This window comes from Motacilla alba, chromosome 1 (genome assembly GCF_015832195.1).
Source record: "Motacilla alba alba isolate MOTALB_02 chromosome 1, Motacilla_alba_V1.0_pri, whole genome shotgun sequence".
Lineage (NCBI taxonomy): Eukaryota > Metazoa > Chordata > Aves > Passeriformes > Motacillidae > Motacilla > Motacilla alba.
The window spans coordinates 49,291,323-49,309,647 of NC_052016.1; the positions used below are offsets into that span (position 1 = coordinate 49,291,323).

An 18,325-nucleotide genomic window follows, 5' to 3' on the forward strand; every position below is an offset into this window, starting at 1 on the left:
CCAGAGAACAGTCTATTTGTGGTTTCCGCCATACTCTAAGATCCAGGATTGTCAGATTATCAGAGACTGAAAGCAATGGAATATTTTATTGTGCTAATTTTTAGATTGTTTCATAACAGCAGCATTATGAAACTGTGAGTGGGATTTCCTTAGAGTAACGTAGCAATATATTATAAAGAATACAATCCAGAAACATGATTTACATCCTGATTAAAAAATAAATTGTTGTAGAAAGCCTTTCTTAAAAAGCCCCTTGGAACATGTTTTTATTACTTCCAAGACGCTTTCAAATCCTACTGGTATTTTTTTTTTCTTCACCACTTTTTTAAATGTAATCAAAGAGGATTTTTGCCTTAGTTGAAGTGTTGCAAACTAGCACCAGGTAAAAACTTGACTATGGACAAAAATGATGCACAATAGCTGTCTAGTTTCAAAATGGAACTGAAGGGGACAAGTTCTTTAGTTCCCCCAATGAAAACATTGATTCTTAATAGTAAGGACAGTCAGCTATAGTATGCTCACATCCTGAGCTTTTTTGTTGTTGTTTGTTCAACTAAATAGCGTCTTCAAATTGGCAGATTAAAATTAAGTTTAGCTTTAAGGGTGGAATTATAAGTAGGAAAGAAACAACATCAAACATTCAGCTGTGTCTGCATCTCTGCATGTAATTATGCATAGGAGAGAGGTGCTGTGTTATTGCAAACTGTCACTGCCCTGGTACTTGGGATTTTCAACTGACAGAGGATCTTGGGAGAGAAATAAGCCTTTTATGCTTGAGTTGTTAAAAATTTGTTGGCCTTTTCTCTCTAGCACCAATGCCTTCTCTCTCTTGGTCTTGTTTTTTGGGTTTTGGTTGTTTGGTTTTTTCCATGTATGTCGACAGCAGTCTAAACTTTTTTCAGGAATTGTCAGGTATTGTCTGGTATAGTACAGAAAAGGCATTTCTGCTGCTGACAGTAGAACATTTAAAGACCAGTAATTTTCTCAAAAAATGTATTGCAGTAATTGCAGTTCACTGTATTCTGCAGATTGTGAAGCCATATTTTAGGACAAGATCTTTTTTATTGTCTTGAGTTGCCCATGTTTTTTAACTTGTCTGCCCCTCCTCCTCCCTCAAATCCCCCTCTTCTAGAAACAAAGACTTGTTTGTTCCTGCTCTGCCTGTGAGGTCTTTGCATCCTCCGCAGTGTGGGTGCAGAGCCCCTTATTTAAATGCTTTCCATAGCCATGGAAGGTAAGGAACAGGATGCATTAGAAACTGGTAAGTCCTAGCTAGCAGATAAAATGAAGCTCTTCATTCACCTTTGAATTCAAAGTACTTGAAAAGAGCTGTGCATGTCAGGATCATTACAAATACATGAGGTGTAGAAAAAATAAAATCTACTATCTGAGATCACATTAACAAGCATATTCTTTAGAGTGCAGATTTCTGCAGTTGTGTCCTGGTAAGTAATGGGGAATTGGGAGTGTAAAAAGAAGAAAAAGCTCACCAACAAAACAAGCAAGCAAAAGTACCTCAACCCCAAATCAACAACAAAAAGCTTTAAAACCCTCTGTTTTTTCCTGTTACTTGAGACAAGGTGTGTTCCCTCCCCCCCACCCCCACTTCCATTAAATACTCTATTGGAAATTATAGATAATTACATTCTTATATGAGTTTCCCTTGAAGATAGCACACTTGTGTAATCACCAAGCTGTATGAAAATCATTGATACTATTGTGGTTTTTTCACTGGTTCTTCACTTGGATATGTTAAGTCAGTAAAATTCAGTTAGCAGCATCTTCTTCTAATATCCTGACTTTTAGTTTAATTTCATGGTTAAAAAGAGTTCGCTGTTATAAAAACATCTCCACAATCTGTTCTGAGGACAATTTAAAATCTTATAAATTTGAAGACTTTTGCTCTTTCATTCCTGAGATAATAAAATGTTTAGAAACATCCTTTCAATGATGTGTGAATAGTAATAATAATAATTTAGAAACTGGAATTTTAGATTCAGTTTCCAAATAGTTACCCAAAAATATCATTAAATATTTATTGATGAATTTTAAGTATACACCAAAGTCTCAGTATCCTATGATATTCCTGCTTTAGATATGCTTTTAATTAGAAATGCTACTTTCAAAATGGACATTAGAAGACATTTTGGGGATCTAGGATGAGGGAATAAAAAGAAAAACGCCAGAGAAACATGGTATCTTTCTTAAAGTTAAAATTGCAAAGTCAGTACATGAGAAGAATGGAGCAAACAGTAGTCAGAGAGAACAGGAATAATACAAGCAGCTGTCAGAAAGACTCACATATATAAAATAAAAAGAGCAGAAAGTGTCATGAGCAAGAAATACAAAGCTGCCTATTTGAGGAAAAGAGATACTTCTATGCTGCATGCAGGAAAAACAAACTCATAACATGTTGAAGGAATGTTAGTGATACTGTACTGAAGTGTTTAACTAAGGTTAGACACTGTTAAATTTTTATGAGGTTATCTGTAACATGACTTGGCTGTGAACTGCATTGAGGTAGAACTCTGAAATCATGATTATATAATTGGGGACTAGACTATAAAGGGAGCCTTTTTAACCAAAAGAAAATCGACATTTTTCAGCTTTGGGAACTTAAAAGCAAACTAGCTTGTAGAATTAACTTAGGTTTGCTCATTTCAGGTGATCGTAATTTTTGAATTTTTCTCCATTTTGACTTTACACTGTAATTGACCTTCCATCTTGTTTATTAGCAGGGTTTGGATCCTGGAACTTTTGAGGGGTAGCATAGACTTTAGATAGGGTTGCAGAATTAACTAACAGCAGGAGAAGGCTGTTTTCCATTGTCCCCTACTAACTTCATTTCTGCTTATAAGGTGAAGGAGAGTAAGATATATAGAGCAAAAGGCATGGTCCTGCTTCCAGATTTGAAAAGAGAGAAAGGAGAAGATCTATTCCCCACTCCAGGAATGTCTTGTATAGCTTATCTAAAACTGCTAGATGGGCTGCCTTGCTTTTTGCATTGCTTTCTCTAGCTTCAGCTTTGATAAATTAAAGTTGATTAATTGCTGTTAGGCTTCCAGCAGATACTGCCCCATGGAGCTCCTGGTGCTTGTAGTTAAATGTTCACTGCCCACATCCTTACAGGACAGCTGTTGATGGTGTTAGGACTTTTGCTTAACAGTTTCTAGGTAGTGTCTTGGGCTAGCCTTCCTGTCACTGGCCCAGAGACCACGGCTTGCGTGGCAAAGCTGGTTAATTGGCTCACTCTGGTCGCCCTATGTCCTGAAGTTCAGTTCTGATGGTAAAGTGGTGCTGGATGTCTCGTAACATCAACTGCTTGATTTTAGGCTTTGATCCACAGGAATGTCATTTTCCCACTGGTGGTTTTTTTTCATGCTGCATCAGGATGAGATTTGTAGGTTGGAACTAAACTGCAGCCCTAGTTCTTTTTACTTGGTACTGGGATCCAGTTTTCATTCCTAATTCATAGGTTCACTTACCTTACAGGAAATTTTATCATATTAGAAATTATATGTATGAAGCTCTTTGACTAGTAACTGCATGAAATACTGTTTCAAATTACTGTAAACTATTTTACAGCATTTTGTGTTGGCTGGACTCATGAAAATATGACCCTTCTGCCCATTAGACTGTTGAGTCTGTGCTAGACCAGTGGATTAGTTGAAAGGGTAGACTGCAGAGGTGGGTCTCTCATTGGTTTAGTATTATGTGATAAATATGTTGGCTTTCTTGGAACAGAAGAACAGCTCTACTATACCTTAAATTGAACACTCAAAGGACAGTGGAGACTGAAGGGCTTTTCAGTGAAAAGATGATACAGATTTTTTAAAGAGAGAATTCTCCTTTCTTATGGTAGTTAGAAATGTTAGTATTCCAGGAATCCTCTATATGATGAAAACATTAATTCAAACTAAGTCTACGGGGGTTTTTTTCCCACTTCACCCTGTCATCCTAAAAGAACCTCTTTTTTTTTTTTTTTTTTTTTTTTTTTAGTTTCTATAAACCATAATCCTCATTTCCAGAAAAATAAAAATCCCTGCCATTCTCCCATCACTGCTTCAGCAAATGCATTCCGCAGAATATTGTGAGTGTTGACAGATTCAGTCTGTTAGAGAACATGATGGAGATGGAGAGCTAATTCCAGGCTGAAAGCCCTTTCAATGAAAATAGTGCCCTTTCAATACAGTCAGCCTTTCCCACTCTCTCTTTCATTCTGGGAACTCTAGTGCCTCTGTTGATTTCAACCATATTGGTGTCATGTAAGGGAGAAATCAGGCCTCATGCATCACATAGATGCATCCCAGTCATGTATTATTTTATAAAATAAAATTTTCTTAGGCCTTGCTTTTATAGGGAAAGGGAAGATGGGTTCTCATTGTGCTTTCAAAGTTACATTTTTAGTCTCTGCTCCCCAGGAAAAATGCAATGAATAATTCTGAGGAATAAAAGAAAATGAAGCACTAGCGAAATGTTTTCTATTTTGATGTCCATGTTTATGGCTGTATAATTTATCTGCCATTTCTGTACCAATTCTAATTTTGCCTATCAAGAAGCTCTAAATGAAGTCTCTAACACTAAAATAGTGATGTGACAAGGATGTGAATGCTGGTTGTATCACCTTGCACCACAACAGGTAGCCTTTAATTGTTTTTGATAAAAGTGAAATGATCCATTTTGTCGTTCTGTGTGTTCTCAAGTTAAATGAACCTAAGATTCCACATGAATAAAACAAGTTATTTACTATTTGTGTCTGCAGCGAGAATAGTTTATTAGAAAGAAGAGAGATTCTTCTAATTCCATTTGAAATATTTTACTACTGCTTTTGAATTTTTCACCAGTTAGCCCATTAAACTGTTTTTAGAAGCTTCTAGAATAAGTACGTTGTCTTAACCATGAGACTGTTGCGTTAATTTTGCACACATTGATTGCTCACACATGGGTGTACATTTCATACTCTGAATATTAGTGTAGCTGCATGTTTTGTACTGTCATGCCTTGTAATTTTGTATATTTTTAATGCATACCTTTCATGAATACTACTTTCCTTGCATGTATTTGTTTGAACTTATTTTTTAAATGTTTGTTGTTTTGGTTCTTTAGCCATGAATCAGCGAATCAGCCAAAGTGCTCCAGTCAAACAGCCACCTCCTCTGGCTCCTCAGAGTCCCCAGGGTGGTGTGATGGGAGGGAGTAGCTCCAATCAGCAACAACAGATGAGACTTCAGCAGCTACAGATGGAGAAAGAAAGGCTGAGACTGAAGCATCAAGAACTGCTTCGGCAGGTGAGGCCACAGGTTAGACACCTACTTCCACTATTTCTTTTGTATGTTATATTTTGATTTTTCTAAGTTGTTGTTTCAGTGAGTCTTAAAGACCAGTGACTATACAAAAAGCATTGAGATCTAAAAAAGTCTGAATTCATTGTCTTACTGATATCAGCTTTGTGGTGAAAGTATTTGATTTTTTAGACTGAAGTATTTTGCTTTCCTCCCTCATTCCTCCCTCTAACAAAACTCTTAAAGAGCAGGCTTCACAAACTATAAGGATGACAGCGTGGACTGTTGATGTGATTGGATATTCCTCCTAATAATATATTTTGTATTCATTGAGTTCGAAGTCATGCAAAAAGTTATTTCCCACAGCTACTTCTCCCTTTTAAGTGGAGGAAAGTCTTCAGTTTTAGAACCCGTTGCAGTCTGTAGGATTTTGAAGTATTTTCAAAGTTTATATAAGATACATTGAGGAGATGCCTTGTTGCCAGAATCTTACCTGTTTAATAGTGGAGTGAGCATGAAACAACTGAATAATTTGTGCTGCATTTTGAACCTGTGGCTTTCTTATGCTGAAGAATTTCAAACTTCATAATAAGGCTGCAAACTTTGCCTTTCAGTGTTTTCTACTATACAGATATGGCTGTATTATCCACTGTATGGATATGGCTGTAGCAAATATTAAAGTGTAGGACTGGACTTTGCAATCTCTGGATTGGAATTCGGGCTTGATCTCCTTTTGACTCTAAGCCTTCTGCTTCGATTGTTCAATCTGAGTGTTTTAATAGTTACTACTACCTGTGCTAGATACTTAAGATATTTCTTTGGGTTTTTGACACTGGCAGAAAAAGCACTAATCTTTTCTTTGAGAAAAACCTAAAAATCTTTCCCTTTTCACTTTGGGTGATGGGCCTTGTATCAGAAGAGGATAACATCTTAATGTCTTCAAAGACAGCTTTTCTCTTTCTTCATCACCTGCAGTATTCTGTCCTGGAGTCTGACTTCTCTTATCCCCTTTGTAGTCAAGGACTGTTTTGTAGGAATCTTCAGCATCTCTTGGTGTAAGATGGGTCATCTTTACAGCCATTACTTTTTCTAGTACTCTAGGTAAGAATACATTGCAAAGGTGGCATCAGGACTTTCTCTCCGCTTAAGCACCTGGGCCTCTGCTGTTCCTGCTTTGCAATTAATCCACAAACAGACATTTTACCCTGTGCTAGCATGCTTCTAGGTAGGCCTTCTAATTGTCTTCTTGCCTCAGTTGTCATTGAGAACCTGACTAACTTTAGAGCAGATGACAGCCGGTTCTCTTCATGTTGTTCTCCTTAGTCGTTATGCTTATCTGTCAAATACGCATCCTTGGTAAATCTGAGTTTTGTTTCAGTGTGTCATGATTTTCACAGTTCTTAACTCCCTTATCCTGTCTCATCTGGCCTGTCTCGGGGGCTTGATACTACAAGATGGTGTTTATAAGACAGCCTGCATAGGTAAACCGTGCAGCTAAAGTAATTTTTATCCATCTTATTTTTACTCTTAGGCATTGCGGAATATCAATCCCAGCACAGCAAATTCTCCAAAACATCAGGTAGGCTCTTAACTGATGTTTCAGCGTAATTAGAAAAATGAAAGCATTAACTTAGGCTAGCAGGGAACCTTTTGCTACATGAAAACATTCTGAAAAATAGGGAAAAAAACCCAAGCGCTGCCACGCACATTTTTGAATCACTTTTCTGGTCACAGCCCTAACACTGTTTTTAGGAGTGCTGCATTACCACAACTTTATATCAACATTTAGGAGCAAACGAGGAATTCATTGCACATTTTTTTACATTGAAAACAACCTTCTTGTTTAGCATTCTTGAGGATACTGCTGTTCCAGTCCTGATGTCATCAAGATGTTTATTTGAAGCAAACTATCTAAGGTAGTAGTTGGTGACTTTTAAGTACTGTTCATATGAATGTTCTTATCAGTTTGTTAAAACAGGTATGATCTTAGAGAAGGATATCTGTTATCAGTTAATGAAAAGTCACTTGAAATAGTTATGATTTTTAAGCATGCATAGTATAACAGGATTACTTAATAGATTAGACTAACAAAATAATTGCTATGCAGATACAGTTTTTCCATTTGGACATTTAACTGGCTCTTGCACACATACATTTTCTGTATAGGAAAAAACAGTTATGAAAAGCTCAGACCGAAATAAAATTGTTCAAAATGTGAAGTAAAATAAACAGCTTAATACGGTTTTCTTTCAGTTGCTAAAGAAGTTGAACATAGAATGAATCTCTGGAAAGGTGGATTTGTGGATATATTCAGAGAACTTCATGTTTACTATTGTTAACAGTGTTTTAAGCTACTGGTTCGTAATACAATATTTATATTAGCTTGTACTGTACTTTGTTTTTTTAAGAAAAACCTCTGTATACACTAGGCAAGGAAAACAGAATAAAAGAAAGTATCCTCTCGAAGTCATGAGTGCTGATATACTGTTGCATTCTGAAGAGTACCACAAACCTGGAATGTTACTAGTTCTGAGATATAGGAACCTCAGACCTTAGTGCTGACACCCTGGAAAAAATACTTTCTTGTTTGGCAATACCAGAGCAGGTCTTAAACAGAAGCCTTTTAATTGAGATGTAGTAATTTGATTCATTAACAAAGCATTAGCCACATAATGATCTTATCAATATTGGATCCTATTCTGGAGGAGAAAAAAAAGTCCTCAAGAATAATGGGTATACAAGAGAATAAACTAAGAAGAACTACTCCACAATAGTGGAGTAAAACACCTTATCTTCTGACATAATTAGGTCATTGATAGGGGATGTTTTCTTACAAAATGCCAAAAGTGTATTCTGTGTTTTCTTCTATGCCTGAAGCCCTGTCAGTGTTCACTCTTCCACTAATTTCTTCCTGTTGCCAACTCAAAAAATACAGGAAATTGAGAAGTTTGTTATCAGTTTCATATTGAACTCTGTAAGATGATGTTTTTGGAACTTCTTGAAATTATGGCTTTAAATCCTAAAAACCAGCAAAAACTCAAAGAGACTGTACTGATAATTCATTAAATGTCTATGTAGTGGTCACTCTGCTCTGTTTGGAGTGGAAACTGATGAAAGGATTCATACAAAAATCAGGATTCCATTTATATTTAAATTTGCTTCTTACCATACCTCCTGCCTGGGATCAGTTTTATTCATCTGCACTTGCTAACAAGTCAAGGTGTGTGTGAGTGATCTCTTGGGTAGAAGAATGGGCAATCATGTCACCTTTAAAGTTCTATAATACTAGACCATTTGTGTCGTACCATCTAAATGTACTTTTTGTGTTTTCATGTCACCTCAGTAATGTAATCAATAGCCACAGGTGGAAGAAAGTGCTTAGAGAACTGCTTCTGGGTTCTGGTTCTCTAAATGGCTTCTTGAGGCCTTGTACTGTAGAGGCAAATGTAGTCTGTCTTCTCTGATGATGCTGCTATTGAAGTTCCAATCTGTACATCTGATCAGATCACAGCTGACCTAGTTAAATCCGGAAAATGTATAGATAGAATTAAAATTTCTTTGTTCAACTTTTTTCTTTCAGACAGATCTTTCTTTCTTTTTGAATAAAATTAATGAAGTTGGAGGAATTACCTGCTTCCCTGATGATAAAGCTGTGCTTGGTGACAGAGTAATTGCTTCTCTTGCTCGATTTTAGATATTCTTTTAAGGAATAATAAAAATTAAATCTTCATATGTTCAGTGCTCTTAATTCTGGGATGGCTGAGTCTGTTTTAGAGAGGGATTGCCAGGGTCTTTCGTTTGTAAAGAAATTATGTAACACTGGCATTCTTGAAGCTTGCATCTAATGAAATCTCTTGTATAGATGGATTAAAAACATCTGAGAAATGTTCCTTAACTTCTAACTGGATCTCTGAACTTTTCATGTCACACAATTACTAGGTTAGAAGGTACTGGTGGAGGTCATCTAGCCCAACATCCTGATCCTTCTTGACATTTTTCCCCATCTAGCCTGAATACAGTACCATGCTTGTATTGATATCTACGGTCAGGTTTTTTTGGTAGTGGGTAACCATAGTGTTCCTACCAGGTTTTGGTCTCTCTGCCATGGTACTGCAGTATCCTGTGGTGACACTAACATTCCAAGTGTTGTGTATGGAAGCCTTAGCACCTTCTGGAAAGAGCATATAATTGCTCAGCTTCATTTCTTATAGAAAGCACTGTAAGACACTCTTCTTATTTGAATAAGGATGTATTTTTTTGAAATTCCAAAAATGTCAAAGGTACCTGTAGCAAAAATTACAGCTTTTAGACTTTCTGTGTATCAGCAAGAACTGTTGATACATCCAGGAAATTTAAAAACAACAAGCATCTGTTCAGTTACTTGTGCTTATCATCATCAGTTATTTGTGAAACCTTAAGAATGTCTGTCTTAGTAAAGAGATTGCATGACTTGACTTTCACTCCATCCCCACTAGCTCTCTTTCCATTTTCCTGCAGTTAGCATCTGATTTTCAACAATTTCTAATGTAGAGCAGATGTCAATCAAGTTTGTGTATGTCACAAAATTGAACAGATGTTAAGTAACAGATTTCTTCCCTTACAGTGTGCTGTGGAAAGAAATAGAGGCAAATAATGTGGAGGTACTGATGGCATTATTCTTGGATGTTGTGCAGACTATTTTCTTGTGCTGAGAATGGAAGATTTCTTATTTATCTGCTGCTAATATTAGAGTATTTGCTAGTAAGATCAGCGTACTACATATTTATAAGTTCCTCTGTATATGCTTGCTGATTCTGTATCTGGTGCTTGTTTCTAAGCTTTACAGATCAACAGAATAATTGTATTGCTTGCTCATGTGTGTAGAACTTTATGGATAAATACTTTGTTTAAGAGTCTGTATAGTAATCAGAGCTGCATTCACTGGCTGTGCTGGTTGTTGTGACTGAAGCAGTGAATGATCCGTTTCCTGCTTAGTCCGCACAAATAGTCCAACTCCTCACTGCTGAGTTCATTTGTCTTCCATCAGTCCCCGTGTCTTTCCTGTTTCTTTTGTACATGTGCTGTAACTTTGTGGCCCTCACAAAAATGCAAGCACTTAATCTGAAGAAGCAACTGGTGCTGTAAGTCTGCCCATAAGTGTTCCTCCACCCAGAAGTAGTCTTCTCTTTCCCCTAAAATTTCTGTCCCATCCCAGGAAAGCCTGTGGATCATTTGAAAGTCAAGTGATGTTTGGGGGCAGAAATGTTAAAATTGGCACTTTTAAAGTAAATTCGCAAAACCAATTTTCAGGATATATCAAGTAAAATTGAGAAGCATATTATAGATTTAATACAGTAAGAATATAAGTGAGTTGTACAAGTCATCTGCCTTTCCTAAATAGCCAGTGAAGATAAAAATGCTCTTAAAAGGTTAGTTTTATAAAGTTAGTTTGAACATGGTGTGAATGACCTGTAACTTAATGTAAAACTTAATCTGTCTGGAATTAGGGAAAAAAAATGTGCATGAAGTCAGCCAGATAACTTACACAGTGCTGACCTTATTATAAAAATTATTTAAGGAGATGACAGATCATTTTTGTCTCTGTGTAATAACTAGAATTCAGCTTTTTCGCTAACAATAGGAATACTAAGCTTTTCTTTTCCCAGAGGTACTTGAAACAAGTTTGACACACTTAAAAAATAGGATGAGATCAATTCATAGAAATCTGAGCCAGGATTTTGTCATAGTTTTATTTTTGCCTCCAGACTTTAAATACTTCTAATAAAGCACATATTTCAAAGCCTTGAATTAAAAGCACTGAGTTCACATTGCTCTGTTTTGGAGCTGGGAGAGACTTGGACACTCCCATACATTTTTTTAAGTATAGAAAACCTACAACTTTTTTTTTATTGTAAAACAGATTTATAAGGAAGGAGAAGTGAAAAGACTGTTCTTCAAGCAACACAACTTCAGCTTCCATTTTTTATACCTTTTAGGAAAAATAGTCTTAATATACTCTTTAGGCCTTTAGGAAACTCTGTTTATCTTACAAAATGGTTAAAAATTGCCCTGTATTTGTTTCTCAATAGCTTGTCTTTTTTGGTAATTCCTTTCTCATTTAGACTCCCAGAATGACATAAATTTATTACTTAGATGAGTAATAACATTCTTTTGAGGGGAAAGTGCTTCTGACTCCTGTAAAAGTAGCAGTAATGCTACTTATAAATAGTTAAAAATAGTTTCAGTTTTCCATTTTTTAAAAATGTTTTAAAAACAAAGATAAAAGCAGTACTAATTTTAAAAATACTAGTTTCCCTACGTAGTACATGCCAAAGAATAGGCAAAATATAGTTCCCTCTCCTGGTTTAATACCTCTCTACAGTGGGCCTTTAGAGAAATGAGATTTTTTTTGTTTTAGCTGGCTAGCATCTTGAGCTACATTTATTTTTACCATACTATTTAAATCCATGTGTTGATGGAACTTCAACCTCTCCTACACTCTGAGGATTTAGAAAAATAAAAAGGTAACTTCCCTGTTTTTCCAAATTTCTTTTTCCTTTGTACTGACTTTTTTTCTTATAGTAACACAAGAAAATTGTAGGGTTTTTTTCTTTCCTGGTGTCAGTAGCTCTTGAAAAGGGGATGTCTGGATTTCTTATCTTCCTCACAACTATTGAATCAGGAGACAGTTCCAACTGGAAAGGCCACACAAAGGAGATAAAATGTCACTTTAGTTCATATACAGAAATGACTCCATGTAGATTTTGCTTTGTTACCACTCCTTGTGGCACTGGGGTGTGATTAAGCTGCTTCTGCAGTCTGCTGGCACTTTTGGCTCCTCCTCTTCATCCAAATCAGGAACTGCAGCCCAAGGAAATAAAGATGTAATGTACAGATCAGACCAAGAGGGAAGGGGGAAAGGACACAGCACATGGGGGAACAGTTCTTGAGCTATCTCTGGGATAGCTGGTCTAAGACCTTCTGCCTTCTTCAGACCAGTGTTTGGGAAATTCCAGGAGGAGCACTTCTTTCTTTCTTTTTTACAAATGTATGAGTCTACCCCTCTGTATATCAGGTAACCTGTGACTGATACAAGGTTGCAAACTTAGATGTTATTATATAGGCTTTACATTTGGTTTTATTACATAAGCAAATAAAAATCATATGGATAAGCCTTTAGAAATTATTAAAAGGTGTTTAATGTCCTGTGATCTGAAAATGGGGATGGAGTATTATTACTGTTTGTTAGAACAGTGGCCAGCTAAGTGGTGTTGAGCAGAGGACTGGGTTTACTTGAAGTAGTAATTGGGTGTTATGAACACAAAAATCAATGTTATGCTTGTACACTTTCTGCAGAGATCTAATCAGCTGTAGTGAGAAAATTTTCTTAATGCAAGATATAAAACTTAAAGGAATATGTAGAATAGTAATCCACAGGAATGGGTGTGAAGCATTTGCAGATTAGAAAAGAAAAGAAAACCTGTCAGTAGGGAAGCTTCAATACACAGTCTGCTGGAAATAAAATAAAATAACCTTAGATTTCATAAAAATAAATCACTTGGAAAAAGAACTAGGGCAAAGTTAGTTTTATACACTAAAAGACTACAGTATAGTAGTCCTTAAGCTTATAATTGAAAATGGATGAAGACCTCTCATTTTGCAAGTGAGAAATACTAAGTATCATCAATATGTCAAGACTGACAGGATTGGTTTTGCCTGAGATTATCTTCCCAGGCACAGCCTGGAATCACATACTACCAGTAATGGTGACAGGATAGTCAATAGATTTATCAGTCTCTCTAATAACAAAGCTCAGTCTTGGTGGGACATTGATGATGTTTGAATAGAGTTGCTTGAAGAAAATTATTTTCACATGTGTAACTCATGGATTACTTGTTTAAAAAGGGGAGAGGGGTCACTGGAAATTACATCAAATGTTGCTTATTTCCATCTGCCCTTAATATAATGCATTTTATGTTAACACTTACTTTCATTAATTAGTAATTACAAGCTTAATGGATGGTTTGATTCAAGCTGGTGAGCATTCAGATGTGTAAAACATTATATGCAATTTAGGTTTGTAGCTTCAGAAGTGCAGTGTCATGGCCTTACTAAGAAATTACTCAGAATTTGAAGAGCTTTGAAATTTACTTAAGGAACTAATCACTGATTTGATCAGTCAGGAATTTCAAATATATGCCTCAAACAGGAAGAATTAATGGAAACTTTTAGGGAAAGACTTGAAAGTTCGCTGACTGAAACAAGAAAGGTACAGAGGAAGCCAAGAACTAAATCAGAATTTAAAAGAAATGGGGATAAAATGCTATTTAGCAGAGCTAAACAGGATATATTAGGGGTCAGATAGTATTAACAATTCTTGTTTTAGTTTAAGTATAGACTTAGCAGAAAGATACTGAAGTGAACTAGAAAATACTTGTGTAAGCATACAGATATTTATATCCATAAATATATTTACAGTGCAGTCTCTGTAATGGTGGTCATGGCTGCTGGAACTTGCATTTTCATTGAAGCCAGTACAGATTCTTGCTTTGTCCTCAGAAACTTTAGTTTCATTTCATTTAACTCTTTTAACTGGAAGCAGTAAAAGCATCAATTATCTATAATGTCATGTGTTTATGTATCCAAAAAGTGCTTTCAAATGCCTAACATGATCTCTCTTTCTCCCTCTCCTGCTGTTCTAGGAATTGGCTCTCCGTAGCCAGCTTCCAACAATGGAACAAGACGGTGGATCTCAAAACCCGGTGTCATCTCCTGGAATGTCTCAGGAACTGAGAACAATGACTACAAATAGTTCTGATCCCTTTCTTAACAGGTTTGTAGGAATAGCTACTAGAGGAAAGAAATTTGATTTAAAATTCTGTTTGGTACATGTAATAGTTTATTTTGAACATCTGTCCGTGCCAAGAGCCACAGCTGTAAATGAATCTTTCCTTAAATGGCAAGTCTAGTAAAAGCTGAAGATTAAAAGCTGTCTTCTGTGGGAGGAAGTAGTCTGTTCAGACTTGTAGGAAGGTTTTTATTCAAAGTCATAACATGTTTGCCTCTGCATAATCTGTTGACTAACAGTCATTTCAAATTACTGACTCAATTTGTGAATAGCTCGCTGTGAGATCAAATGAACTGTGAGGCACATTTAGGATTACAGCTTGAGGTTCATTTTAAGGTTTCTCCATTCACCCCTCCCTTACACTTCAGGTATTTAGCAGTATTTTTACTCTGCTAATGTTAGGTCTACAAACAGTGGCATGTTTCATTTTAAATGCTGTATTATTTTGAAGTGGGTATTTTCATTCAAGATTTAGAGTCTTACAATATAGACTAGTCTTTCATACAACTTTTTCCTAAATCCCTCTGACTTCAAGTGTTTATTTTGTTGGAAATACTGTTAAAATTTCAGCTTACAAATGCTTCCTACCAAACATTACAACTTCAGAGACACTGCTGCAGCTTCAGATAAGTGGTATCTGTATTTTGGGTAATACCTTTGGGAAGATTTATCTCCTACACAGACCATTATGATTAGAAAACCTGATGTTTTTTGGAGGGATTATCCTACATGGAATTCATCCTGTAGGGTGTTCTTGCCAGAGCCTCGACTGTGCTGGCTTTGTCCTACAAAATAAAAGACAAGACAATTTAAACCTGACTTGCTCTCATATGGGAAGCCTCTGTAGATAGGTGATGGTATCCATGTGATATAGTAACATTCTAGCTTGAACTGCTGGAAAACTGTTACCATCATACATCACAGAGGTCCTCACATCTTCAAAACCTGTCTTCTGGCCTGAAGGAAATGCGTCTTTAGGTTTCAAATGGCCACAGCAGTGGACTGATGCAGTTTATCCATTGTGAGTCTACACACATAAAATATAAAGTGATAGATCTTTGCCATTAACTAGAAACAGAGGAAACAGCTAGAAGGGGCAAATTTACATTCTGTAATTTTGTGGCAGGTTGATATTTACTGCAAAGTGCAAAAATATACTGCTTGCCTGGTTGCATATATGTTTGGTTGTTTGTTTTTTTTAATGTAGCCCTTACCCCTTACAAAATACTGAAAATCTGTATTTGACTTGAGTTCAGATTATCTTAATTTGCATTTTGGTCTGAAAATTTGTCTCTTTCTAGGCTGGTGTATGTGTGGCACCACACTTAATTCTGCCATATGGGTGTGGGAAAGAGATTTTTAAGAAAGGACATCTGAGAATATGAATTGCTGTCTCAGAACAGTCCAATAGTTTTGGAAAGCAGAAAGCAGTCCAGTAGTTTTGACCTAAAGATCTTGTTCATACTCCTTATGTTAAAGTTCAGACTTCGAGAAATGCTCCTTTCTATCTTTATAGGGTGTATATAAAGTTCCTGGTGAGACAGTACTACATTTAGGCCCCAGAGTTATATATTCAAAGTTTAGGTAGTTTAATATTTTCTGCTGCCTATGTAATTGAAGCATTGAAAATCTCAGAAAATAACTACATTGGAGCAATTTGAGATAATGCTCAGTAGTGGTTTAAAATGCATAATCAAATCTGCCTGCTATCTTCAGTACTTACTGTCATTATGGTATATTTGATTTTTTTTATGGGATATTCATCAGTGCAGACTTCATTAGACTATTTCACCTTTTGATTTGCCACATTTGTTTATATATTTTTGTCGGTTAGATTAATACTGGTAGTGATGGTAGTTCTCTGTTTTACTCCTAAATTGGTATTTCTTCTTTTGTATACACATATTTCAACAATGATTATTTGAAGAAGAATCCACTCTATTTTGGGTAATGCTGTTTAGTTGCATGTGGTAATTTTGGGTGGTGTGACTACTAAATGAACAAATCCTTGTTGAAGAAAGAGGAAATGTGTATTAAGGAGTTATTTGAAGAGAAGTGCTGGACATTCCAAGTGTGAGGCCAACAGCCAAAAAGCCTTCCCCACTGGAGTGATTTAGTTCAGCATAGTCTCAGTTCTGTTTTTAGTATTTTGTCCCATAAAGTAAACCAGATTTTTGTTCACAGAAGTTCTAAATTGTTAAAGTTTAATTACTAGGATTGTATCAAATGTGTGGTGATTCTGTTCTTAAATCAATCTAAAAAAAGATAAATATTTATGATTTATCTATAATGAAATGTTAGGTTCCTTTCTTGTATGGCAAAGATGTCTTCATGGAATCAAATATATGTATTTATATACATGGTTGAAGGCATTCTACTGGCATCTGATGTTGAAAAGCTGTTCATAATTTTTTTGGTTCTTCATACCTGACAAAAATGCATATACTATATACTTCACAAGTACATCATGAGGAGGATTAGTATGTCTTCAAATGATAATTTGAACAGTAAATCAAGTTGATGTTCATTGAGGATGCCAGATGGAAAATCAGTAAGGATTCTCAGTGAATCTCAGAATACATAACCTGAAGAAATAAAGATTTTGAAAATATTTTGTGAGGACTGAATATTAGAGGATGCATGGGGGAGGGAGATAATGGTGGCCTTCAACAGCTGCTTATGCAGGCCACAACTCCTGCCAGCAAAGCTGTTCCAGCATTGGCTCCTCTCACCATAGGGCCACAGGTGCTGTCAGCCTGCTCCAGCACAGGCTTCCCATGGGGTCACAGCCTCCTTCAGGCATCCCCCTGCTCTGGCATGGATCCTCAACGGGCTGCAGGTGGATCTCTGCTCCCCCTGGCATCTCCATGGCTGCAGGGGCACTGTTGCCTCACCATGGTCTGTGCACCATGAGGTGCAGGGGACTCTCAGCTCTGGTGCTTGGAGCACCTCCTGCCCCTCCTTCTGACTGACCCTGGGGTCTGCAGGGCTGTTCCTCTCACACAGTCTCATTCCTCTCTCCCATCTGCTGTTCAGCATTTTCCCCCTTCTCTTAAATATGTTATGACAAAGGTACCACCATTGTCACTGATGGTCTCAGCTTTGGGCAGCTGAACCACTTTGGAGACAGCTGGAAGCAGCTGGCTGACATGGGATCAGCTCCTCATGCTGTGTCACACAGTGATCCCTGAAGACCCCTGCTACCAAAACCATGCTATATAATCTCAACACAGTGGCCTACTTCCCCTCCCCTTCCCACATTTTCCATGGTGGCTCTCTTGGTCTTGCTTGCTGTGCTGGCAGGAGGTGGCAGTAAGAAAGTGAAGGCATGTGAGGCCCTATGCCATCAGTTTGGTTAACTGTTCTGTCAGCAAGATCATTCTGAGCAGGGTTTGTTTATAGGATGGCTTCCGTACCGGGGTTTGATTTATATTTGGGCGCTCTCTTGCCTTGACATGTGTGACTGAACAAGCAGTAATGCAGCAGTGGGAAGCAACTGAAGAATTGCTAAAGGAGTTCCAACTATTTATAACAGCAGTGACCTAAAAATATACTTCAGTGGTTGATTAACCAAGGGAACATTAGTTAGAAGTACTTTTTTTCATCCTTACGGAAGCATAAAAGGATGCGCCATAATTATTATTATTTTTATAATCATTATGGATTATCTGATATGCTTCGAAAGGTTTTAGCTGTGGGTGGGTGTGAAAAGATTAAAATGATGCACAACACAAGTGGGCCATTTCTTAAATCTGCTTAGGTATGTTCTCATCAAGTTAAATTGAATCTAAATAATACGGTTTTAACTGGAAAAGGTCTGCATAAAATAAACCCCACGTGTCTCTCATGCAAACAAATGCTTCAGCTTTTTATTAGAATAGGGGATTTCTCATGGTAGCAATGTTTTCAAAGCTCATAAATTAGTTCAAAACAAGCATCTATTTTATTTTTTTCTGTGCTCTACCCTAATTTTTTTCCTCCTTATCTTCTGTTATAGTGGAACATATCACTCCAGAGATGAAAGCACAGATAGTGGACTTAGCATGAGCAGTTACAGTGTACCCAGAACCCCAGATGACTTCCTGAACAGTGTTGATGAGATGGATACAGGTCTGGTTTGTGTACATTTTTAATGCATGTTTTCCAAATACCCTTGTATCCATTTGCAATGAAAACAAGCAATTCTGAAAAGCTCTGATACTTTTTGCATCGTTTT

General features: G+C 36.7%; 1 protein-coding gene across 8 annotated transcripts in view; it reads left to right on the plus strand.

Moving 5' to 3' along the window:
- The window catches only part of YAP1 (Yes1 associated transcriptional regulator), an 86,612-nt gene that overhangs the window by 65,419 nt on the left and 2,868 nt on the right, over positions 1 to 18,325 (plus strand). For 2 of the 8 annotated variants that reach the window (XM_038128565.1, XM_038128531.1), the window contains 4 exons: positions 5,107 to 5,300; positions 6,814 to 6,861; positions 13,964 to 14,094; positions 18,107 to 18,219. In XM_038128565.1, the coding sequence (XP_037984493.1) occupies positions 5,107 to 5,300; positions 6,814 to 6,861; positions 13,964 to 14,094; positions 18,107 to 18,219 (486 nt within the window). The remainder of the gene's footprint in view (positions 1 to 5,106; positions 5,301 to 6,813; positions 6,862 to 13,963; positions 14,095 to 18,106; positions 18,220 to 18,325) is intronic. The other 6 variants (XM_038128573.1, XM_038128540.1, XM_038128576.1 and 3 more) reach the window with 3 other exon arrangements.